The 23,777-nt window shown below is 52.9% G+C and overlaps 3 protein-coding genes across 5 annotated transcripts in view; all 3 read right to left on the minus strand.

Moving 5' to 3' along the window:
* Positions 1-172: 172 nt before the first annotated feature.
* On the minus strand, positions 173-19,032 carry SREBF2 (sterol regulatory element binding transcription factor 2). The gene is made up of 19 exons (XM_042889702.1): positions 18,894-19,032; positions 17,558-17,932; positions 17,290-17,471; positions 15,757-15,897; positions 13,583-13,804; positions 12,702-12,816; positions 12,350-12,531; positions 11,270-11,462; positions 10,595-10,776; positions 9,198-9,471; positions 7,739-7,908; positions 7,435-7,603; positions 6,807-6,927; positions 5,407-5,516; positions 4,422-4,554; positions 3,978-4,146; positions 3,073-3,258; positions 2,629-2,740; positions 173-1,559 (listed from the first exon to the last, which is right to left on the minus strand). The coding sequence occupies exons 1-19, from the start codon at positions 18,973-18,975 to the stop codon at positions 1,339-1,341; spliced, it is 3,339 nt and encodes a 1,112-aa protein (XP_042745636.1). The 5' UTR covers positions 18,976-19,032; the 3' UTR covers positions 173-1,338.
* Positions 19,033-19,334: 302 nt separating this feature from the next.
* CCDC134 (coiled-coil domain containing 134) lies at positions 19,335-23,526 on the minus strand. Of its 3 annotated transcripts, none has more exons than XM_042889821.1 (7): positions 23,439-23,526; positions 21,649-21,766; positions 20,931-21,052; positions 20,670-20,754; positions 20,303-20,484; positions 20,088-20,159; positions 19,335-19,721 (listed from the first exon to the last, which is right to left on the minus strand). In XM_042889821.1, exons 2-7 carry the CDS (start codon positions 21,749-21,751, stop codon positions 19,596-19,598), a joined length of 690 nt encoding a protein of 229 aa, XP_042745755.1. In that variant the 5' UTR covers positions 21,752-21,766; positions 23,439-23,526; the 3' UTR covers positions 19,335-19,595. The 3 variants fall into 3 exon arrangements, with proteins under 3 accessions (XP_042745755.1, XP_042745753.1, XP_042745754.1); XM_042889819.1 differs by lacking the exon at positions 23,439-23,526 and adding an exon at positions 23,313-23,383; XM_042889820.1 differs by lacking the exon at positions 23,439-23,526 and adding an exon at positions 22,951-23,113.
* Positions 23,527-23,555: 29 nt separating this feature from the next.
* MEI1 (meiotic double-stranded break formation protein 1) overlaps positions 23,556-23,777 on the minus strand; it is a 36,936-nt gene continuing 36,714 nt past the window's right edge. Inside the window, exon 32 of the transcript XR_006182079.1 lies at positions 23,556-23,628. The gene's annotated coding sequence lies outside the window, so the exon portion shown is untranslated. The remainder of the gene's footprint in view (positions 23,629-23,777) is intronic.

A 23,777-nucleotide genomic window follows, 5' to 3' on the forward strand; every position in this document is an offset into this window, starting at 1 on the left:
GTGGCTGTTCTCAGCTCACTCCATGGATGGGCAATGGACTTAAGCAGCAGATTGGCTGCACAGCCTCGTGTCCCCCCTTCCCCACCACCCAGCTTCCCCCTTGTTAATAAACACATGGAAGTGTACGGCCTCGTGTAGCTGCACTACGGGGACGGAGAAGAGGAGCAGGGCATGGCGGTGACACCACCTTTATTGGGTGAGGGAAGTAGGCTGCCAACAACAGCTCCCTTCCACCCAAAACCAACAAAAAGTTACAGTATATACACACACATATAAAAACTGTAGGGATAGATGGGCACAGAGGGTGGGAAGAGTAGAAAAAAGGGGCAAAGAGCCCCCAGAGAAGGAAAAGCACTGGGGGGCCTCAGCCCCTCATATAAGCAACAAGAAGAAGGCTGAGGGCCTCTAGATCCTCCTCCCCATTCACTGAAGTACAAAACTGACCCCTGGGGCAATGGAAAATAACTGGGAGATCGCAACAGGTCAGAGCTGCTGTATTTTAGTAAAGGAAGCAGATAGGAAGTGGACGAGGATGCAACTCCTGGCAGGAGCACAGATAAGCCAGGAGCCCTGTGCTGGACTCTGTGGGGACAGAGAGTGTCCCTGTGAAGTGGGAGGGAGGGCACCATGGGGTGTTATGGAGGTGACAGCACTTCTCCCATGTTGGGACCCCAAAGCCACATCCTGTACAAAAGGACAAGGGCTGTGAACTGCTTACCAGGCCCCAGGGGTACAGGGGCTGGGGGACAGGCTCAGTTCTGGGACTGGGAACTGAATAAAATAAACCATTTCTAACAGTTTCACCTGCACCAACATGAAGGCACCACAGCCAGCAGCCTCTGCTCCCACCACCTGCGGGGACTGGCCACAGCCTCACCTTGCTGAAATGAGGAGGAAGATGGAGAAGAGGAGGGCTGCTGTGTCAGTCCCTGTTTGGTAAAGCCACAAACACTCCTATTAAAAAACAGCGGTATAAAAACGGTACAGAAACCCATCACTGGCCCCAGCTGATGATCCCAGTAGGGTCAGTCCAGAGGGCATCAGCACCAGGCCCCTATGGGCAACCCCAGCACAGCCACAGGGTGTCCCTACTATAGTGCCCCCCAAAAGTGCAGGGGCAATAAAGCCACACCTAGGGCAAGATAAAAAAAAAACAAACCCTCCCACTCCCACTCCAGCATGATCCCACATGACCCTAACCTACAGCACTGATTTGTTTTTTTTTCTTTTTTTTTTCTTTTTTTTTTCCTTTTTCCCTCCCTCTCCTTTTTCCTTGCATTTTTCCCCCCCCTTCCTTCTTCAACACGGAGGAAGTCCGGGCTGGAGGCTGGCGAGGTGTTAGGAGGCGGCGATGGCTGTGCCCCCACTCAGCTTGACAATCATCTGTTGGCAGTCGTTGCACGAGCGCTTGTCCCCAACCTTCTCCAGCGTGCGTGCAGCCTCGGCCAGCAGGACGGCACGCTGGCTGGGCGAGGACAGGAAAGAGAGTGGGAGGTGGCGGCAGGCCAGCAGGATGGCAGTGGCTCTTTCCCTCTGCCCTGGCAGTGTGTCCAGCTCCCCTGCAACCAGCAGAGAAAAGAGCTACGGGAGCTGTTTACCCCAGGGAACTCCTTTTGCAGAGTCCCAGCTATGGGGGTGACTATAGAATCATTAACACTGGAGAAGACCAATAATATCATCTACTCCAACCACCCAACTACCACCAATACTGCCCACTAAACCATGTCCTCAGTGCCATCATCTACCCTTTGCTTGAATACAGCCAGGGATGGTGACTCCATCACCTCCCTGGACAGCCTGTGCCACTGCAGCACTGCTCTTTTGGAGAAAAAATTGTTCCTAATGTCCAGCCTGAACCCCTCCTAGCGTAACTTCAGGCCATTCCCTCTTGTCCTATTGCTGTTACCTGTGGGTAGAGGCTGACCCCCACCTCACCACAACCTCCTTTCAGCTTGTTTTAAAGAGAGACAAGGTCTCCCCTGAGCTCCTCTTTTCCAGACTGAACATCCCCAGTTCCCTCAGCTGCTCCCCATCAGACTCGTGCTCCAGACCCCCCACAGCTCTGCTGCCCTACTCTGGACAAACTCCAGGGCCTCCATGTGCTTCTTTTAGTGAGGGGCCCAGAACTGAACACAGCACCAGTGCCAAGTACAGAGGGACAGTCACCTCTCTGCTCCTACTGGCTGCACTGTTGCTGATACAAGCCAAGATGCCATTGGCCTTCTTGGCTACCTACGTACACTGCCGGCTTGTGTTTAATTGAGCATTAACCAGTACCCCCAAATCCTTTTCCTCCATGTAGCCTTCCATCTACTCTGCCCCAAGCCTGTAGAATTGCATGGGGTGACCGAAGTGCAGGACCCAGCACTTGGTCTTGTTGAACTTTATCCCACTGGCTCAGCCCAGAGATCCAGCCTGTCCAGGTTCCTCTGTAGGGCCTTCCTACCCTCAGGCAGATTGACACTTCCTCCCAAGTTAGTGCTGTCTACAAACTTACTGAGGGTGCACTCGACCCCCTCATCCAAATAATCAATAAAGATATTAAATAGGATGGGCCCCAATACCAACTCCTGGCTGGCTCTACACAGCACCAAATAGCCACAGCCAAATGCAGCTCCCCATGCTGACCTTGCTTGCTGCTCTGGGTTGTGCGGCGCCTGAGACTGTGTTCCAGCAGCTGGTGGGTGCGGGTAGGGCTGGCCCCTGCCATCAGGCGCACGGTAGCTTCGTGAAGAAAGACCTGGAGGGACAGCAGGGTGGGTGGTTAGGGGTAGGCTGGAGGCAGCCCTCAGCTGTGTCAGCAGCACAGTGCTGACACCCTGACAACAAGCAGAGCCCACATCCACCTGCCTGCAGTTTGCAGGTCAGGGCAAGAGGGAGGAAAGACAGAAAAAGTTGGGAGAAAAAAAAAAAAAAAAGCAGCACAAATTGCTTTTGACATGTAACTGAGTAACCTGGAAAGGGAGACGGCCGAACCGCCAGAAAGAGGGCAGAAAATAGAAGAGCAGACACAGGTGGTGCTCCGCTCTTTCCTTCCCCACTCCTCTGCCAGGAGCAAGGGCCAAAGCTCACCTTGCGGTATGCAGGCCTGAAACTGTGGGCCAGCTTGCGCAGGCTGCCGAGGTCACGCTGGAAGCCAGTGAGCTCAGAGGGTGAGGCATGGTAGGTCTCACCCAGCGCCTGGCTGCTGCTCGCCTGCTTCTGCCACAGGCTGGTGCGGAGGGACAGCAGCAGGTCACAGGCCAGCAGCTGGATCACCTGCGGGAGCCACAGAGCAGACACCGCTCAGCACCAGGCGAGGAGCACAGCAGAGCTGCACAGCTCGCCAAATCCCTTTTCCCCATCTGTTGCTGCCCCCTAGCAACGCTTGCTGTTCCAGCTGCCCTTCAGAGAGTACCTGCTCTGTCGAATGGAAAGCGCCTCTGTACTGCACTGCAGGAACATTGCACAGTTACTGCCAGCACATGCAATGCAACTACAATGCACTACAGCTGCCACCCAGGAGCAACAGGGACATGAGCTGTCCCCATACGCTGTGCAGGGAAGCTCCACCTTGAGGTGATCCTGGAGAGAAGAGAAACAAGCAACACACGTCCTCAGGAATAGCACAGCACCGTCCCACTTATGCAGGAGGGGGTTCTGATGCTGCCTGAAATGGAGTGGCCCTGACATAATGAGGTCCCTTCTCACCGGTGGCAGCAGCTGCCCCTGGCTGGACAGAGATGGAGGTTTTCCGTAGGCCAAAGTGGACAAAAAACAAAACACAGCAGAGAAGAGGTGGCAGGTACTGGAAGCAAATGACAGCACCTGCAGCACTGCTCCTCTGTACAGCAGGGACAGAAAAAAAATGCCAATGCCCTTCAGAAGCAAAGGGTGAAAGCATCCCCCATATTCCTATCAGACTCAGGACGAATGGAAAGAACAGACACAACCAGGCCACGACGGATCACACGCCGCCTGCAGTACGCAGCCCTTACATTGCTGAGGGGAGTGCTGGAGGCACCGCTGCTCATGTTGAGGCTGTTCCACAGGTGGCTGCTGGCCCTCTCACAGTGACCCAGCGAGCTCTGCTGCCCATCCGCCTTTGATGACAGTGAGGCCTGCATAGCTTTGCACAGGTGGAAGGTGGCTTTCACCAGGGCGTTCCTGGAAGAGAAAGAGCCCTGCCTTCAAGTACTACGTTGGTGTCACCTGCTCCGCTCCATAAGGAGGAATTTCTTCCTTATTTCTCACCTAAACCTGCCCTCTTTGTGTTTGAAGCCATTACCCCATGTCCTATCACTACATGAACCTATAAAAAAAAAAATGTCCCTTCGTCTTTCTTAGAAGCCCGCCCTCAGCACACAGGGAGCCCATGGCTGCGCAGCACAGGCTGCAGCCTAAAGAAGGAAAAGTGGGAGTTTAGGAGCAGCACTACGCACTCAGACATCTCCAGGGACTTTGGCAGGCGCTCCACTTCGCTGAAACGTGACCTCACAGCTGTGTCATCCCCTCTGAGCCAACCAATGGCCATAGCGACTGCTGCCGACCACCACCTGCACACCACATCTGGGCCTACAAGAATGGACTCAAGGGTTAGAACCACAGAACCCACAAAGGCTGGAAAAGACCTCTAAGATCACCCAGGCCAAGTGTCAGCCCATCCCCAGTATGCCCACTGCTGATGTCCTCAGTGCCACATCCACATGGTTCTGGAACCACCTCCAGGGATGGTGACTCTACTACCCTCTGTGCCAGTGCAGCACTGCTCTTTCTGAGAAGAGTTTTTTCCTAATATCCAACCCGAACCTTCCCCGTCACAACTCGAGGCCATTCCCTCTCATTCTACTGCTGTCACCTGGGAGAAGAGGCCAACCTCACCTTGCTACAGCCAGAACTTACTCTATCTGCTTGTCTAGAAACACCGTGACACCCATCCCGACAAGGCTCTGCACTCACCACCCCAATCCATCAGCTCCTCCGTTATTCAGCATTCTACCCAGAACACCTCAAAGTCAACCGATGGCCAAAGGACACACAACCTGCTGCCCAGAGCTGTCTTTTAAGTTTCATGGCAATACTGATTCAAATGCAAGACTTCCCTTCCAACCGAAAGGCATCCCCTAGGAAAAGGGATATTCAGTTTCCCCACTGTGTTTGCTCTATGCATTTTGAGGAGCATCAGCAGCATCCCAGTGAATGGTCAGACGCCATCTACATCCAACACCAAGCAAAATGAATTCCCCACTGCTCGTTTACAGACTGCGCTCCTCCCCTCAGTGTGCATCAGGGAGTGCTGCTCCATGGCCAAACATCCCTCCACCACCACAGACTGCATTTCAGCCAGGCCTGGAGCTCGAAAGCTGGGGAGACACGTGGCAGCAGCACTTCCTGCAGCTCGTGGAGTTTCAGCTTAGTCAGACTTACCCAGGGCTGATTTCAGCATAGAACTGCTGGAAAAGGGTGGTGCTCCACTTCCCATTGAATCCAGGAAAGAGTTGAGCAATTTCAGGTATTCCATCGCGCTGGAGAACTCACTGAAACAAAAAGCAAGGCAGAGCTTCACTGTGCCATCAAAAAGGAGGAACCAAGGCCTGGAGGCATTTCTGATCAGTCATAACACGTCTTTAAACAAGGCTGACCCATTACGGAAGAGGGTGGAGGCAGAACCTTCAGGCTCTACCGGTATCACAACACTGTCAGACCTGAAGAGACCTCCAGAGAGTGGGAGTGTATGGACCAGTTTGAGGAGTACCACCAACATCTGCCTGTGTGCACCTTCCAGGACCTGCACCGCAGCTACAGAGATGTTGGGACTTACAGTGGAACTTTGTCAGGGTTTTTGCTCCTTAACTAAGGGACAGGGGAGCAGGCTGTGCCCAAGTCCTTCACAAAAGGTGGCACCACTCTCCAGGGAGGGACCATTCCGCATACATCACGAAGCAGATTAACTCGTGTAATACACTTTTCAAGTGAAAGATGATCCATGTTAGCACTTAGTCAGCACCCCATGTTCTACAGACACCGAGCAGAAGCCGCCAGCATCCCCTCCAGTGCTTTAAATCTGCTGATGGACATATGTTATGAGTTGATTACAGGCTCCTTTTCAATCACTGCCTCCAGAAGAAGCTGAAGAATGTTTTTGCAAGTGACTATTTGCATATATGCAAATATATATGAATGCAAGTGACAGTGTGGCAATGATCTAACTTCCTCGGACATGCTACAGAGCAGGATTTAGAGCTCCTTCCCCCAGAGGGGGAAAAAACAGCTCCCTGCATTAGGAAAGCCAGTCTTTCCAGGCAGGAGACACCACTAAGGAACTTTCCCACTCAGGCATTTACCTGCACTATTTTGGGACGCATGGTGCAACATGTGGATTTTCACTGCCAGTACATGCGATGCTTCGTTTGGTTACAAGAATGCATAACACAGGAAGGCAGCTGGGTCACTCTGCAACATGCCAAGGCCTTCTGACCCTGCACACACTTTGGTCAACTGCAGTGACAGTGGCACGCTAATTTTAGTGTCCCTGAACATTGCATTGTCAGCAGAGAATGTGCCAACCGGTTTAGGAATCGATGGGTACCATGCCAGCTGGCACCAGAAATGCCCACTACATCTGACAACAGCCAGAACTGCACCTGAGGCTTCAGAGGTTGTCATACGAAGAGGCGAAGCTCACCCTTCTGACAGGCTGTGGTGGTCAGCTCCATGGGGCCATTCCAAGTCCTGGTTAAAGACTAACCCGTATATTTACCTCGGACCACACAGTGACCGTCAGCTCTGCTTCAGAATTTACAGCTACCCTCAGCACTGGAACTTACCAAGGTTCGTCCTCCTCTTGTCCCACCACCTCTTTTCTAGCCTGAGGCTTCACAAGGGAATCCACTGCTCTCTCCAGCAGGTTCTCACAAAAAGCCTGATGAACTTGTGCTATGGGATCCGCTACAGAGAAAGGAAAAGAACAAATCCAACACATTTTTCTTACCTACAGCAACAGTCCCCTCCTGACACTGACAACAAAATCTGAATTTTAAGAGAGAAAGAGCAGTAGAGGGAAACTCCTGAGGAATTACTGCAAAATCTTCTGAAGACTGAGTTTTCAGAGCCTTTTTAATCACCGTTCTTATTAATTATCAGCTGTATACAGCTACAGCCCAAGGCTAAACATCCCTGAGATACTTTAGCCACCCAGCAAGGATGCTGCTCTGGGGAGGCTATACTCCATCACCCCCCAGGCCACCCCACACAGGAACAGACGACATATGCAGGGCAGAGCCAGCTCCTGCAGTCCTGGAGGCACATTCCAACTGCTCACTGAGACCACATTCAAGGTGAGGATGCAGGAGAACACTCTCCAAGACACCAGCTTTGGTGCCAGAAAGCACAGAAGTGGAGGCTGCCCGGACAACGTGCAGGCAGCCCCATGCCCAGAGCACAAGCAGCTCTCACCGGGGTTCCTTTGGGTGCAGTACAGGCTCTCTTTGGCAGCAGACTTCACCGTCCAGCTTCGCTCCACAAAGAACTTCTGTCCCAGAGGGTGGCAAAGCCAACGCAGCGAGTCAGGGATGGCGCTGCGCTCCGAGCTGCACAGGCTCTGCGCCTGGCTTAGGAAGTAGCTCTGGGGAAAGGAGAAGCACCCAGGGAAAAGTCAGACCACCACACAACATAACTACAGGCCCCAGAACTGACAAAGCTTGCAGCCTTTCCCAGAGCCCTGCCTGGAGCTGCAGTGGCAGAGAACACTGTGACTCACCGCCAGGAAGCCCAGCTTGCCCCCACAGCGGGTCTTCAAGCCAACTGCGGCCGTCAGGTGGATTTCAGCCATTGTGCTGGGCGGGATCTTTTCTTCAGCACACTCAGCCAGATTGACAGCACACAGGGCCATGTGCAAACCGGAGTAAGCGGAGCTGGAGGGGAGTTTACCTGCACCAACAGGAGAGAAGGGTTAACCTGAGACACGGCAGCACCTGCTACTCTGCAGTAACATGACTTGCTGGGGAACTGTCCTAGGCAGACAACCCCAGCTAAGATGGTGTAACCACAATTCACACAAAATCAAGCAGAAGGAAGTTGAGCTTGGAATTCTGATGTACTTGTAGCCTATTAAAATTGCAAATTAGTTTGCCAGGAAGGCAGCAAAAACAACCGTTCACAAGGAACATTCAAGCACTTCCTCAGTACACGTGCACATGCCGAGGTTTTCAAAGCATATCAACACCAACTGGCCATCTGCGCTTCATACAGCTTCACAAATTTGATTTTTCTCCAACAATTAACCCTGGCCTCTGCTCTCACATTGCATTCCAAAGTGACAGAAAAGAAACAAGAAACAGCAGTGAAAAATGACTGCATTCTATCAAAGGCTGCTTGGGACAGCCTCTAAGCCACCTCTGCAGACTCGTGGACATGGAAGGGGGCACTGCAGTTGCTTCAGCCATTCTTATCACGGAATCATAGAATGGTTGGGTTGGAAGGGACCTCAGAGCCCACCCAGTCCCACCAGCTCAGGCTGCCCAGGGCCCCATCCAGCCTGGCCTTGAACCTCCAGGGATGGAGCACCCACAGCTCTCTAAGCAGCCTGTGCCAGCACCTCACTGCTCTCTAGGTAAATTATTTCTCTCTAACATCTAACCTAAATCACCCCTCTTTTAGTTTAAAATCATTCCCCCTTGTCATATTACAACCTATATAAAAAGTCAGTCTCCTGCTTATGAACTCAAGCACTGAAAGGCTGCAATGAGGTCTCCTTGCAGCCTTCTCTTCTCCAGGCTGAACAAGCCCAGCCCCCTCAGCTAGTCTCTGCAGGAGAGGTGCTCCAGCCCTCTGAGCATCTTCATCGCCTCCTCTGGACATGTCCCAGCAGTTCTGTGTCTTTCCTAAGCTGAGGTCCCAAGTCTGGGTGGGGCCTCACAAAGGCAGAGCTGGGGACAATCCCCTCCCTTGCCCTGCAGGCCACCCCTCTTTTGATGCAGCCCAGGATACTTCTGGTCTTCTGGGCTGCAAGCACACACTGCTGGCTCACATCAAGCCTTTCATTCACCAGAAATCCCCTAAGTCCCTCTCCACAGGGCTGCTCCCAGCGAGTTCTTCTCCCAGTGTGTACTCATGTCTGGAGCTGCACGGATCCAAGTGCAGCACTTTGCACTTGGCCTTGCTGAACCTCATTAGAATATTGCGGGCCCACTTTTCAAGCTCTACCACCTCTGCCCTACCTGTGATGTGGAGCTGATGGAGCTTGTGGTAAGCCAGAGCTGCATCCCGAGCGCTGGTCTTGGCCTCGTCCTCAGAGCCCGCAGTGGCCTCTCTGGCCCGCCATTGGTGAGAAGTCCTCTTCAGCAGCCACCTCACCAGTGCCAGCTTCTGCAGGCTGTAGCGGATGACGTTCCAGGAGAGGCTGCAGGCCAGGTCCAGGCGGGAGGCTGGCAGCGCTCGGCCCAAGACCGACAGGCAGGTCTGCAGGTTTGATGCTGCCGCAGCAAAATCCCCCTGCAAACATCGTGGCAAAAGGTTACACAACAAAAAGCACAACCAGGGAGATGCTCTGGGACCTCCTCGCCAATGTGAGCAAGACAAAGCAATGAGTAACCTGTGTAAGAGCTTCAGCTGAGGAAAGTCAGCAATTTAGGATACTCAGACCGAATTTGGCCCAGCACATCACATTTGACGCAGGGGCCTGGTCCTGCAATGGCTGCAACAGCTGGGAGACACACTGGCACCAGCTGAAAGCAGCTCCTGCCTTCTCAGACAAGGCAGAAGCTTTGGGGTGCCCATGTCAGAACTGAAATCCTGCTTCAACAATGGAAAAGAGCTGGAGGACAGGGGATGCAGCAAACACCCATTCCAGTTAGACTTGTTTAGCTTGGAGAGGAGAAAACTCCAGCAAGACCTCATTGCAGCCTTCCAGTACTTGAGATTATAAACATGAGGGAGATCTACTTTTCACATGGCATAAGAGTGACAGAACAGGTGGAGATGGCCTTAAACTAAAAGAGGGGATATTCAGGTTAGGGATAAATTATTTATTCAGAGGGTGGTGAGGTGCTGGCACAGGCTGCCCAGAGAGCTGTGGGTGCCCCATCCCTGGAGGTTCAAGGCCAGGTTGGATGGGGCCCCAGGCAGCCTGAGCTGGTGGCTGGCAGCCCTGCCCACGGCACAGGGTGGGACTGAGTGGGCTTTGAGGTCCCTTCCAGCCCAACCATTCTGTGATTCTAAAGATCCCACCACCCAGGCACCATGAAACCTACAATAGCAGCCAGCTGGTAGCTTCTGCTGAGCTACCATCAGGACAAGCTCATGTTACAAAAAGACACCCTTGAGCACAGTTTGCCTGCAGGAGAGGCCAGGACCAGGACACAAACCAACACCGTGTTTCCAGGGATTGATTGCTGCAAGATGCAACAGCGAGGCACAAGGACAGACCTCACTAATTCAGGCTGAGGGAGGACAGCAATCTGCTCAAGACAAGCCAGCACCACCAACTTCTCTGCAAATCAGACCGGATACAATCCAGAAATACCACACACTTGCCAAGGCACCATCTCGTTAGGCCACTTTTCCTACACCTCCTCCTACGAGACGCATGTGATGCAAAGCAAGGAGGCAGCCCTACCCGTGCCAGATCCAGGTCTGCCTGCTTGCGGTGCCTCCAGAATGCAACCGATGACCTCGAGTGCAGCCGGGTCACTGGCTCTCCGTGCACGAGGAGCTTCACGAACACGCTGAGGACGATCACACCGTTCACAAGCCACAGGATCAGTGTGGGCATCATCCAGCCAAACCATCCACCCGCATCTGCAACAGACACCCCGAAAGAAAAGGGAGAAGTTGATCCTGACACTGAAAATGCTGCAATGCAATGAGCCCAGACCGACAAGGATGTACGGCTCTGTTTGCCACTTGTAATATCACATTTTGCAAAGGCTGCATTTTACTGGGAAACAGCTCTTGCATCAACAGCTCTTCATCAACACCAAGCCACAACATTCCCAACCTAACTGAAATAGTTGTTTTCACAAGGCTGATTTACAAAACCTGAGTCAGCGCTTCTAAAATAATCTTAATGCAAGACGTTCTAGGAAAGCTATTGGATACACCCATTGGTATTCAATACCTCAGGGTCATTTTCCAGTCTTAATTAGGTGTACAAAGCAACAATGAGAAAATACGTTGACCAGCTGGCTAAGTGACAACACACCTACAGAATCCCCTGAGATCATCTTTAGTTGAGCCGTCCTCTAAACTACTGACAGTACAGATCCCAGCTCACGTCACCCCAACTCTTTACCTGACTCAATGGTCAGCATGCTCCTGCCAGAGCCATGGCGTGTGAGGCTGTCAGACTCCGGGTTCCCTCTGGCATCCAGAAGGGATGTCAAAGGGTTGAAGGAAAGGCACAGGAATGTCAGGGCACACAGGAGGATTCGGGAGCGGTCCACCATGCCAAGAGCCACAGGAGGAGAGTCAGGTTCATCCTTAACCTTCAAAGGATTTGGAGTGGAGAGAAGAAAAAACACAAAGACTGCTTAACATTCCATAAAACAGAAAAAGCTAATGTAGAAGTAGAGAAGGAAGAGACGGAATAAGTTTTAAAATTTAAGATCAAGATCAGTAAGAACTCCAGTGGAGCTTTCCCTTGATTAATAAGGTCAGGCTGAAGTACTTGAGTGCCTTCACCTTCCTCCTGCTCCCAGTCACATCAGTTACCACTGACTGAAACCTTGCTTTATGCCACGACTAACTTCTTCTCTGAGGGCCGCCAAGAGGATTCATTTCTTCCAAACCCATCAGCTAAAGGAAGTCAACAGATTGCTGTAACTGCAGTTACTTACAGTCTTGCTACCCACAGCTGAGATCACCATCCTTTTCCATGTTCTTCTGCTTTATTCATAGGACATATCTATCTCTTGAAAGCCATGGGCAATTTGGGTCATGAACAATCACCATGAGAATCATAGAATTGTTTGAGTTGGAAGGGACCCTTAAAGGCCATCTGGTCCAACTCCTCTGCAATGACCAGGGACACCCAGAGCTCAATCAAAGTGCTCAGAGCCCCTCCAGCCTGACCTTGGACGTCTCCAGGGACGGGGCATGCACCACCACATTGAGTCTATGGACTCAATGAGTCCATAGAGAACCTACTGGTGCTGAAGTCTAAGCACAGCTCCAGCAGCTAAGGGATGGCTCAAATAATACAGCTCAGGAAGTAGCCTTAATCATTCAAAATAAGTAAATAAAGCACTCCCATGCAGCTTCCTCATCCTTACAATATATGCCTGATCCCTACAGCTCTGCTTGCCCGACATCTGCTAGCTCCATTCTTGAAAACTGTGACAACATAAACTCTGACAAATCAAGTCAGAAATACCTTTGCATCATCAAGGAGTGGACTTCCTGGCTCTGAATCAATGGAATAGGGGGAGAAGCCAGCCTGTGATCCCGAATCAGAGGCGGGAGGAGACATCAGAAGAACATTCTGGTTGAAGTCATCTATCTTCAGGTCTGCGTCGTTGTCAACCAGACTGCTTAGGTCAATGCCTTTCAACAGTTCTGCAAGAACCAGAACACATCATGTACACATCCCTCAATCCTACACCCTGCTCAGAACACAGGCCACCCCCATGCAGCATGCACCTATCTACCTCTGCCAGTGACAAAGAACTGAAAGAGGCAGCCTACATTCATGCAGACCACCTCCTTCCTGCACACTCACAACTTACTGTTTTTCTGGTTAGCCAGCTTCAGAACCATGTTCTCCTGTCTCAGCTTATGGTTGGCCTGCTGCAAGTATTTGATGTAATCAATGGCTTTTCTCAGAACTCCAGACTTGTGCATCTGCAAGGAATTAAGACACACAGAAAGCAGTTTGTACTATGTGCTTCCAGGGTCGCTCTTGCTCATAGGGGTACCACAACCCTACGTATCACAGAAGGGACACAAACAGAAGGGAGTAGAGGGCCACCTGGCATTAGCAAAAGGAAATGAATAGTAGGACATGTTCTGGGCCAAAGTATCCCACTTTGGAAGACACATAAGGACTGGACAACAGAGCTTGAGTCCTTGTATCTGAGATTTCTCAACGTTTTCACAAAAGCAGTACAATGAAAACTGATTAACATCCCAATCACAAGAGTTCACGTCTTGACTTAGTCAGAAATAGTCTTTTGAAAGTATCATAGTATCAAAGTATCATAGTTTTGAAATGAAATGAACGTCTCTTTTCCAGGATGATGGAGCAAGCTGCTGTCAGTTAACCAGGGTTCACCATTCAATTGATATAAGCAGTTCTCTCCACTGCTCAGTCCCTCCTCCATCCCCGTGAAAATACATGCTTCCAGCACAGGCTGCCAGCATGATGTACAGCAAACAGCACAGGTCAAACATGGTCCAAGGTGGCTTCAATACATCTCAATATTTACTGGAATCAAATTGGAAAGCTCTGTGCAAGAAGACACTGTTCTAAATTTTATCTTATTGCAATATGCATGTGCATACTCCTAACAGCAGTCTGTACCCATCTGCCCCATTTAATAAAGCAACGAGCACCTGAGGACACAAGTATTCCTGACACCACACTCGCTCTCATTGCACATTTTTTTACCTTGGCATCTGTCCCCATGATGAGGTCCTTCAGCTCAATGATCTTGTCATTTATAGAGGATCGGTAACGCTTTTCAATGATGTTGTGAGTTGTTCTCCTTTCTCCTTCTTTTGGTGGGTCTGGTTGCTTGACACCTCCAGGAACTTGTTTGATAGGCACCTTTTCTTGTCCCATCATCACTGGCATTGTGGTCAGAATGGTTCCATTGCTCCCAACAAGGGTCTACAAAGACCACACGCAGCAAAGTATCACCAGCAATCAGCCAATATAGACAAGATTATGATGCCAAGAGCAAACAGAGTAAACAAAAGCAGAATCAAGAAAAGTCCACAAAGCTCAAAAAAGGAAGAGGTACACCGTTTTCCCATGTTCTTTAGCTGGCACAAGTATGGGAACAGTAGCACAGGAAAAAACATCCACTGCCTCCCACAGTAAAAGGAGCTCTTTTCTCCGAGAGTATCATCACCCCAACACCCTTTCACCAATACCATGCTCTGATCATCCACAATTCAAACAGAGACATGGACCAAACCTCCCTCCTGCTTTTAGAGTCCCCACATCTCCAAATGCATGAAGAAAGTCACTGGATCAACAACAGGCAATGCTACTTCTGAACCTATAACATTAGAGGGGTTCTGACTGTGGAAAGACAAACTCTAGCTTGAAGTTAATTTGAATTAGACTGCATAGGGGAAAAAAATAGATCCCTAACTACATTAAGCTACAAAATGTGTTCAGATGAGGTATTAAGGCAGAGTGATACACACTGATGTGAAGAGCCTGGACTTCTGTCACTCTCTACAACAACGTGAAAGGAGGTTGTAGCAAGGTGGGTTGGCATCTTTTCCCAGGTAACAATAATAGGATGGGATGTAATGGAGGTGATGCAGTCACCGTCCCTGGAGGTGTTCCAGAATCATTTGGATGTGGCACTGAGGGACGGTGGGGATGGGCTGACAGTTGGATGAGGTGATTCTACAGGTCTTTTCCAACCCTAATGATTCTATGGTTTATATATAAACAGACCATCTCCTCCCAGCCAAAGCAGCACATACTACAGGAGAAAATATAGTGAATCCTACCAGAATGGTTGCACAGAGGGGATTCTAGGACAGTCAGACCAAAGGAAATCATTTAGACTGCTCCAACCAGAAACGTAAGATTGGGAAGGGTACAGCTGGTCTCTGAAGCACACCCAGAATCAGAGAAGTTGCTATGGAAGAGTTGTTTACACTAAAAGTCAGACTGATGCAGGCAACAGTAATTCAGCCCCAAGCAAACTAAGAATCGACTTCAATTCTGAAATAGTTTTCTAATTGGCATTACAGAAATTAATGTAGGTTCACTTAAAGCTGGAAGCTGACAAATAAGTAAATTTAAGTCTTCCATCTCTCCTCAGTTAATTTCCAGCATATTTCAGTGCGTTCAGAATGCTCTGTGGGTTGTGTATTTGCCAGTCACAATCACATGAGCCTCATCTCCATGACCAAGTGAGACCTAACAGCAAGTAAACTGAAAATTTTGGTCTGGCTGCTACCAAGGGCATAGAAACCCCAGCACGCTATGCAGACAGAAGTTAAGTCCAGGCTTGCAAGCTTATCTCCAGCAGTAAATATTCAAACAGAAGGACCTTTGCAGAATGCACAAGGCTGTGATAAAAGCCTCTTTGGGGCACAAAGCATCTCCAAGCTGATAAGTCATGGCCCTGAAGCACTGCTGCCATCTTGAATGATGACCCTAACCCCTTGCAGCACGTGCCCTTTGAGGAGTAGTTTAATTAGTTTTTACATTCAACATTTTGCCATTGGATTCTACAGAGGGAGAAAGGAAAAGAAAGATCCACAGCCATCCTGAGTCAGTTGGCTTTAAGCGTCTTTCACGGAGGTTAAAAACCACATGGAATTCTTCGGTCACACTCCTCTCCTAGTAATGCTAGAAAAAGGTAAACAGGAACGTGCCCTTGCTCTGTGTTTACTGGCCATGGGAGGCTGCCAAAAGTGCACAGTCTGTGCTCTCAGCCTTGGCAGAAGGGGCACATTACTCACATTGGACATGTTTAGAGTAGCATTTGGAACCCCTCCCATCCACACCATTGGAGAACTCCGAACACCAAACCTTCTTGTATTAGGAAATAACGTCATTGAGGGGAGGAAGAAGAGTATTAACAGTGGTACCTGCAGAGCTGTGGTCTGGATAGGAGTGGTGAGTGCAGTGAGCGCTGGGTTCTGCACCGCAGCCATAACAGGATTGCCATCCGCCTTCAGCGTGGTCAGCACGAGGGAATCTGTCTTGATGATCTGAGGCTGGACCAGAACCTGCACAGGGAACAGCCAGAGGTGAGGAGATGAGTGGGCATGCACTGCTCTATTCCTTTCAGTGGTCAGAGGCAGTGACGACCCACTGGTGCTGACATCAGAGACCAGTAGTAAGCTAGTGCCGAAAAACACCAAGGAGCTGATGAAAGGATTCCTCTGCCCTTGCCTGTAGCAAGTTTCCTGTGTCAGCTGGGGGAGCCCTCAGGGTACAACACATGTGTGGGGGTAACAGCGACTGGATGAGAGGGAATAGCCTCAAGTTGTGCCAGGGGAGGTTTGAGGTGGATGTTAGGAAAAACTTCTTCTCCAAAAGAGCAGTGCAGCAGTGGCACAGGCTGCCCAGGGAGGTTGTGCAGTCATCATTCCTGGAGGTGTTCCAGAGCCGTGTGGAAGTGGCACTGAAGGACGTGGCCAGTGGGCATGGTGGGGATGGGCTGGCGGTTGGATACTAGTGATCTTTTCCACCCTTAATGATTCTATGCCACAGCACCTCCCAGTGCCAGCAGCGGTTCCTTCCTCTGATTTAACTGGGAGAATGTCAGAACAGTTATTTTGCTGTGACACATCTGGCTGTTGCTCTTTTAAGTACTTCACTGACTCTCAAATACAAGAATGCTACAGAGGGCCCAAACAGAATCACAGAATCATAGAATCACAGAATCATTCAGGTTGGAAAAGACCTTAAAGATCATCGAGTCCAACCACAACCTAACCATACTACCCTAACTCTAACAACCCTCCACTAAATCATGTCCCTGAGCACCACATCTGAATGGTTTTTAAACACATTCAGGGATGGTGACTCAACCACCTCCGTGGGGAGCCTATTCCAGTGCTTCACAACCCTTTCTGTAATGAAGCTTTTCCTGATATCTAACCTAAACTTACCCTGGCACAACTTGAGGCCATTTCCCCTCATCCTGTCACCTGTCACCAGTGAGAAGAGACCAACCCCACTCTCGCTGTAAGCACCTTCCAGATATTGGAAGAGAGCAATAAGGCCTCCTCCCCTCAGCCTCCTTTTCCCCAGACTAAACAGCCCCAGATCCTTCAGTCTCTCCTCACAGGACATATTCTCCAAGTCCTCCACAAGCCCTGTTGCCCTTCTTTGGACCTGCTCCAGCACCTCAATGTCCTTTCTGTACTGAGGTGCCCAAAACTGAACACAGTACTCAAGGTGAGGCTTCACCAGTGCTGAGTACAGGGGCAGGATTACTTCCTTAGTCCTGCTCACCACATCATTCCTGATGCAATTATTCCTGACACAGTTGAACCAGAACAATTTTTTCACAGGGAGTGTTCCCTAGTGAAGAAACACTTATCTAACGCTTATCAATACCTACTAAAGGTGAGAGCCAGGTGGATGGGCCAGGCTCTTTCACTTCCACTTACCGGCACCTGCTGGACCTGTGGTGCTGCCACCGTCTGAACTGTGGCGGGTGCCAGTGCCTGGATGGTGCCACCAGCAGCCTGTGTCAGCACACGTGGGGCCGGCACCGCCTGCACCTGCTGCTGGATGGTGACTGGCTGCACCTGGGGGGACGTCACCAGGCTCTGCACCTGGGGCTGGAGCACTGCAAACAAGGAGAGACATCAGGGACTGCACCATGATGAGGCCTTCTAAGCTTTCTGCTATGGATACAACCAACCCCAACGCTACCTTGGAAGCTTGTGGCCGTGTTCTGGTATAGGACAGGCTGCTGGATGATCCTGGTCTGGGGCGCAGAGCTGAAGGTGGGGGTGATCATCACCGTCTGCTGCTGGAGCTGGGGCTGGAGCTGGGGCCGGGGCTGGAGCAGCGGGGCTGGGCGCTGTGGGGCTGGTGGCACCTTCACCGGGATGCTCTGCAGCTGCGGGGAGGCGGCGGGCGGAGGGAAGGGCTGCTGGGCCTGGCCATAGGACCGCGTAGCATCCAGAGCACCACCGCCTGTGCCACTGCCACCACCGCCGCCGCCACCCTGGAAGGTGCCACACAGAGGGTCCGAAAACAGGTCTGGGAAGTCCCCTGCCTGGTTGCTGACGAACTGCAGCATCTCTGCAAGAAGGAAAGGGAACATTTGGGGCTGGTTGGTTCCATGGGACACAGGGTCAGGACTCAGAGGCCAGCAGTGGGCACAGGAGGAAGCGGCAGCTTCAGAAGTCCCAGAGGTAGCCAGTAACTCTGTGTTGAAACAGTCCCAGAGTTCGGGATCCAATATTTTCAGCCCATTGCCATTTGTCCAATCCCCATCCCAGCTTCACGCTCGGAGGAGGAGGATGAGCAGCCCCATGACTTCAGTAAGAGCCGTCCTCCCACCTAGGGCTGCCTCACACCACCCATCCTCTGCCCACAGAGCCCCACCGGGACACGCGGATGGTGACTCACCCTGACTTCGGGTAATTTCAGGTACACAGGGAAATAGGGGAAACACACTCAAGAAAACAGAACTTGCAGAACTTGAGCTGAGAAATGCATGGGTATGCCTAAGGAGATCCCATAGCCAAAGCTTCCTCCTGACTGCCCCCCGATGACCATCTGAGCTCCCCGATCCCATCCCAACATCCGACATGCAGGACCCCACATTGCACAGATACCGCAGGGGCTGTACACAGGTATGGAAGCAGCACTGGGGTTTATGGTGAAGGAGTGGCAGTAGGGCTCTCCCCACACCACCCCATGCCGCACCCAGGACACACAACACGGCACTTTCCCACTCGATGACACTGCCATTTTGCGAGCAGGTGGCCCCACGCAGGTAAGGGACGGACATAACGCGTTGGATGCGCTCCAACGCACTCCATGCTTGGATACAGGGCCCTCCCCGGGGCCACTCGTTAGGATCGGCACTAATTACTGCTTCGCCCCCCGCCGCCCTCTGACGTCACGCTGCTCCCCGTGACGTCACGCGCATGACTCAAACCCGCCAACACGCGCTGCGGGGGCTTCCCCGCACCCCCACGTAGCCCACGCGTGGCACAGCACCGAGCCCCGCGCTCCCGCCCGGCCCCGCGCTCACCGTCGATGTCGCCCAGCGTCAGCTCGTCGCCCAGCTCAGTCAGGGTCTCCATGCCCTCGGCGCCCAGCTCGCCGCTCTCCATGTCGCACGGCCCCGTTCCGCTCCCCGCCCGCTCTAAGCGGAGGAAGCAGCCCGGCGCCGCCGGCCCCGCGCCATCTTGCACCGCCCCGGCCCCGCCCCCACCTGCCTGGCCCCGCCCCCCCGCGCGCTGTCATTGGGACCAGGTCGGCGACAGCCAATAGGAGCGCGCAGCGCCGCGTGGCGTGATGGCGCGTCGGCGATCAGCAGCTGCGATTAGCATGCGAGACCACGCCCCCTGCCTCACGAGCTACATATTCATGAGGGGGCAAGGCCTAGCCCACAAGCGTGAGCCCCGCGCCGCGCCCACGGCCCTGCCCACCGCCTTCTCCATGGCAGCGAGCAAGAAGCCTCGTCGTAAAAAAAATAACAACCGTTCCGATTTATTCCAGAAAAACAACGCATGCCCCGTCCCCAGCACACGGCTTTGCACCCATCTGACGAGTGGTGCCCCAGCGCCCGTTGCTCAGGGATAGCCCCACTTTGGGGCCGTGGGACCACTGGGCCGCATCGACTGAAAAACAAAAATCCACCCTGAAACTCACAGAAGCGGCTGGCAGGGCATCCCCAGCCCAGCCATGGGTGGGAGCGGCTGCATCGATGCAGGTCCCGGCCCACCCGGGCCTACAGCTCAGACTGCGAGCGAGAGATGCGCGGGCCCTTGCGGATCTCCTTGCGCTTCTCCTCCTTGCGGCGCCGCTTCTCCTCCTCGCGCAGCGCCTTCTGGAAGGTGTCAGCGCTGGGGAAGAACTGGGGTGGGCAGGAGATGGAAGTACGAAGGAAATGACAAATTCAGTGTTTTGAGGGAGAGTGGAGCCAGAGCTTGGCGTCTCCTGTGGAGCACAAACCCACCGGAACCCAACAAAAACTCTCCAAAGCCCAACAAAAAACCAATCAGAATACAACAAAAACCCTCCAAAGCCCAACCAGAACACAGCAACCTTTCAAAGCCCAGCAAAAACTCAGTAATAACCCAACCAGAACCCAACAAAAACCCTCCAAAGCCCATAAAAAAAAACAGTAAAAACCCAACAATAAAAACTCTTCAAAACCCAACTAAAACCAAAACCCAGTGGAGTCACAGAAGAGGGGGATTATGTGGCTCGGCCACCCTACCTCAGAGTGGTCAGCTTTGAAGGGGTTGCGGTAATTGGGGGACTTCTCACTGATGCCCAGCTCCTGAGCCATCTATGGAGCAAAGCAAAGCCCCTGTGGGAGACCGTAATCACCACCTCCTCCCACCCTTCAGAAACCTCAGTCTCCACCAGCCTCTACTCCTCTGCCTGCCCTCTGCCCCCTGCAGACCCCCAAAAGTGACCTCAGGGCCGTACCAGCCCCAGGAGCTGGGAGTGGGGCCCCTGCTCAAAGACGCCCGTCAGGTTGCAGAAGCCGATGCCCCAGCGGATCAGGTTGTTCCAGTTGGAGTTGCGGTCAAAGTAGTGGTGCACAATCTTGGGGAAGCGCAACACAACGTCCCCAAAGAAGGCTGTGTTCTCCACCACATGGGAGTACGCTGAGGAAGAGAGGAACAGCCCCATCAGCAGGACACCCCACAGACCCCAAAGTGCCAGCTTTAGGGCATCACCAGACATGGGATACCAAGGATGGACATGGGACAACCCCCAAGGACAGGAGTGGGAGAGAGGATGCAGGCTTCAAGATCCTAGCCAGGGGGGTTAAGTGATATGGAGCACTCACCATCCTTCAGCTTCTCATCCTGGGGGAAAGGCCCATCTGGTGGCACATCTGCAGCTATGAGTACAGCCCGGGAGTCTTCCAGCACCTGCAAAAGCTCTCAGTCACTGCCCTCTCATCCCATGAGGTGCCTCGCTGTGTCCCTCTGTTCCCCTTTCTGCTCGTCTGTGAGCCCTACTTCTGCTGCCTGCCCTCCCCAGCATCACTGTGCAGGTGCCCCAAACCCATCCCTGCCCCACGGCACCGAGCCCACTCCACACTCACTTTGAAGAGTCCCTTGAGCATGATGTCAATGATTTTATACTGTTGGTTAATGTCATTGAGCTCTATGAGGTTCTTCAGGGCATTCATCTGGTCCTTGCGCTTCACCTCGAACAGTTTCTTATCTGGAGTGATGTCAAGGGCACTGTGGGGCTCTGGGCATGCTTACAGCCTGCTCCCAAAAAGACTTAGCCCAGTTCTGGGAGTGGGATATCGAGGCCAAGAGACTGGATTCCAGATACTCCAACAGGGCGCTTGCTAACACCCAGCACACAGGAGCAGAAACAGCACTGCATGAGGAGAACATCAGATACCACCTGAAAAACTTGCCTCAGAACCAGCCCCGACATCTCATTAACAACTCCCTCCTATAAAAGGAAGACGAGGAAAGTGCTCAACAGTGCTGGTTGATACTGGGGCAACATTTGAGCAGGGGTTGCTATTTCGTATTGCCCAAGAACTAGCAGGTGGCAATATGGGGCCCTGGAGGTATGCAGTGTCAGCTCTGCTCCAGGCAGGATCAAAGCAACATCGGGTTGCTCAAGGTCATGCCCAGCAGCCATATGACACTTTGTTCCCATGTCGTTAGCAATAAGCATAGCCTTAGGGCCCTTCTCTCCTCTCTCCTCCATCCCCCTTGAGCCATCTCCTCACATGCAAGTGTTCCACAGTCTCCTCAGGTGTGAGCGTGACAGAGGCATGGCACTACGGGAAAGGATACAGATCTCCAATCCAGAGCCCATCCTCTGCTTCTCCAGGTCTGCCAGGCTGCCTTCAGGCAGCACCACTGCCAAAAGGATGAGGCAGATCCAGAGGAAATCCATTTTGGAGGCCACAGCCTGGAACAAAACCAACAAAACCAGTGACAATGCAGAGATGTTCCCCACAGGAGTCCTGCCAGCCCACCAGACCCAAAACAGCCATTGCTATGTCAGAGACAAGGTTCCTGTGTCCTCGCTGCACACCCACTGCCATCCCCTGCTCACACACAGCACCAAGGCACCATGCTGGGATCACCAAGTTGAATAATTAACCTGACTGACCAAGTCCTACCAATAAACCACATCCATTAGTGCCATATCCACACATTTCCTGAATACCCCCAGGGATGGGAACTCCATCACTACTGCGCAGCCCCTTCCAGTGCTTCCTGTGCCAAAAGCAATGTGCTGTGCTCCTGCACCACCAGAGCCCCATCAGCTCACACACCATATGCACACTCCAGCCCAGACTACATCACAGAACTGGGAAAGATTTGCCTGAATCTTCCCTAATTTAAGCAACCTGAACACTGCCTGTGACTCTAGCATGAGGTCATGACCCAAACAGTGACCCTCCTTCTCTAAGCTAAGCTAAGCTAAGCACAGGGATGCAAAACCCTCTATGCAGATGTTCCTCCACACTCCCCAAGAGCCCTTCCTCGTGCCTTCAAGCTCACTTTGGGTGAAGAGAAACGCTGCAGAGCTGCTCCCCTCTTTGCAAAAGCAAGCACCAGGCTGCCAGGGCCTGTCCTGTGTAGCAGATGGGAAGGAGTTCCCCTGTGATCCCCAGCAGCCCCAACCAGCTGCTTGCTGCACGCAGAGCCCACCCGTCTGCCTCGCTGTCTCCCATTCTCTTAATTTAGATACGCTTCTCGAAAGCACGACAGACGCTGCACTATAGACAGTTAGCGGTTCCCATTAACGTGTTTTTTAATTACTTTATAGATTCTCCCGAGGGAGCTGCATCCGAACCGAGCATTTCAGAGACCGGCACGGCACAGCCCCGCTTCCCCTCCTCAGTGCAGAAGCACAGAACGGGGAAACGACGGGCCGCTGCACCACCGGGAGTCCATCCCCACACCGCCAAGCATACGTGGCTCAATCTACATGAGATTGAGACATGCACAGCCCGAACCGAAAGCTTCAGAAGTTAAGCGGGGTACCAGACTGCTCCCGCGGCATTCCTCCGCGAGGCTCAGCAGGGAATGCTCGCGCTGAACAGTGATGGCACGGCCACATCTGCTCGCCTCCGAGTCCCTCACCCGCCGAACTCAGACTCCTATTGCGGGGACATCACCGGCACAGCTTTGCGATCTCCGCCAGCGACAGAGCCGCCTGCGGAGGGCTCGGCAGCACCCGGTGGCTCTGCACGGCTGCGGGCTCAGGGAGATGGAGTTCCTCTTCCAAGCAGCGCTCGATCGGGGCTGAGCGCTCCGGGCTGCCCCTCTCTCGCGCGCACGGAGGGTGCCACGGTCCTTCGGGAAGCGGCCAACGTGCGGGGCAGCTTTACGGCAGCAGCCCGCGGCTCCCCTCCGACGCCCGGCACCGGCCCGGCCCCGCGGAGCAGCCGCCGCACGCCCGCCCCGCAATGACCCGCCCGGCCCGCGCCGCCCCGACCCCCTACCTGCGGGCCGGGAGCGGGGCCGGGAGCGGCGCTCAGAAGCGCCGCGCTGCCATGCCGCCACCGCCTCCCGCCCCGCCCCGCCGTGTCACTTCCTGAGCTCCCGCCCCGCCCCACCGGCCGCCGTACCTCGGGCTGCGTTCGGAGCGGTGCGACCGGCGGTGTGAAGGAGGTGATCCTGTCCCTTTATTCTGCACTGCGAGACCTCACCCGGAGTGCTGCGGCCACGTGGGGAGTCCTCAGCGCAGGACACACGTGGACCTGCTGGAGCGTGTCCAGAGGAGGGCCACGGAAATGACCCGAGGGATGGAACGCCTCCCTGTGAACACAGACCGAGAGCTGGGGCTCCGGGGAGACCTTAGAGCAGCCTTTCAGTATCTAAAGGGGGCTATAAGAAAGAAGGGGACAGACTCTTTAGCAGAGTCTGCTAGGGTAAGACAAGAGGAAATGGTTTCAAATGATAGGAAG

This window comes from Lagopus leucura, unplaced genomic scaffold (assembly GCF_019238085.1).
Source record: "Lagopus leucura isolate 7727_CA_CO unplaced genomic scaffold, USGS_WTPT01 Super-Scaffold_100159, whole genome shotgun sequence".
NCBI lineage: Eukaryota > Metazoa > Chordata > Aves > Galliformes > Phasianidae > Lagopus > Lagopus leucura.

What these genes read in the sequence shown, in the direction of transcription:
- SREBF2 (XM_042889702.1), bottom strand. Translation starts at nt 18,975, where the DNA reads ATGGAGAGCGGCGAGCTGGGCGCCGAGGGCATGGAGACCCTGACTGAG. An exon ending in CTGCACCCAAAGGAACCCCG is followed by an intron (nt 6,928 to 7,434) that starts GTGAGAGCTGCT and finishes CTTTCTCTGTAG; the next exon opens with CGGATCCCATAGCACAAGTT. An exon ending in CAAGAGGAGGACGAACCTTG is followed by an intron (nt 5,517 to 6,806) that starts GTAAGTTCCAGT and finishes TTTTTGTTTCAG; the next exon opens with TGAGTTCTCCAGCGCGATGG.
- CCDC134 (XM_042889821.1), bottom strand. Translation starts at nt 21,751, where the DNA reads ATGGATTTCCTCTGGATCTGCCTCATCCTTTTGGCAGTGGTGCTGCCT. An exon ending in GGATGAGAAGCTGAAGGATG is followed by an intron (nt 20,485 to 20,669) that starts GTGAGTGCTCCA and finishes TCTCTTCCTCAG; the next exon opens with CGTACTCCCATGTGGTGGAG. An exon ending in ACTCCCAGCTCCTGGGGCTG is followed by an intron (nt 20,160 to 20,302) that starts GTACGGCCCTGA and finishes TTTGCTCCATAG; the next exon opens with ATGGCTCAGGAGCTGGGCAT.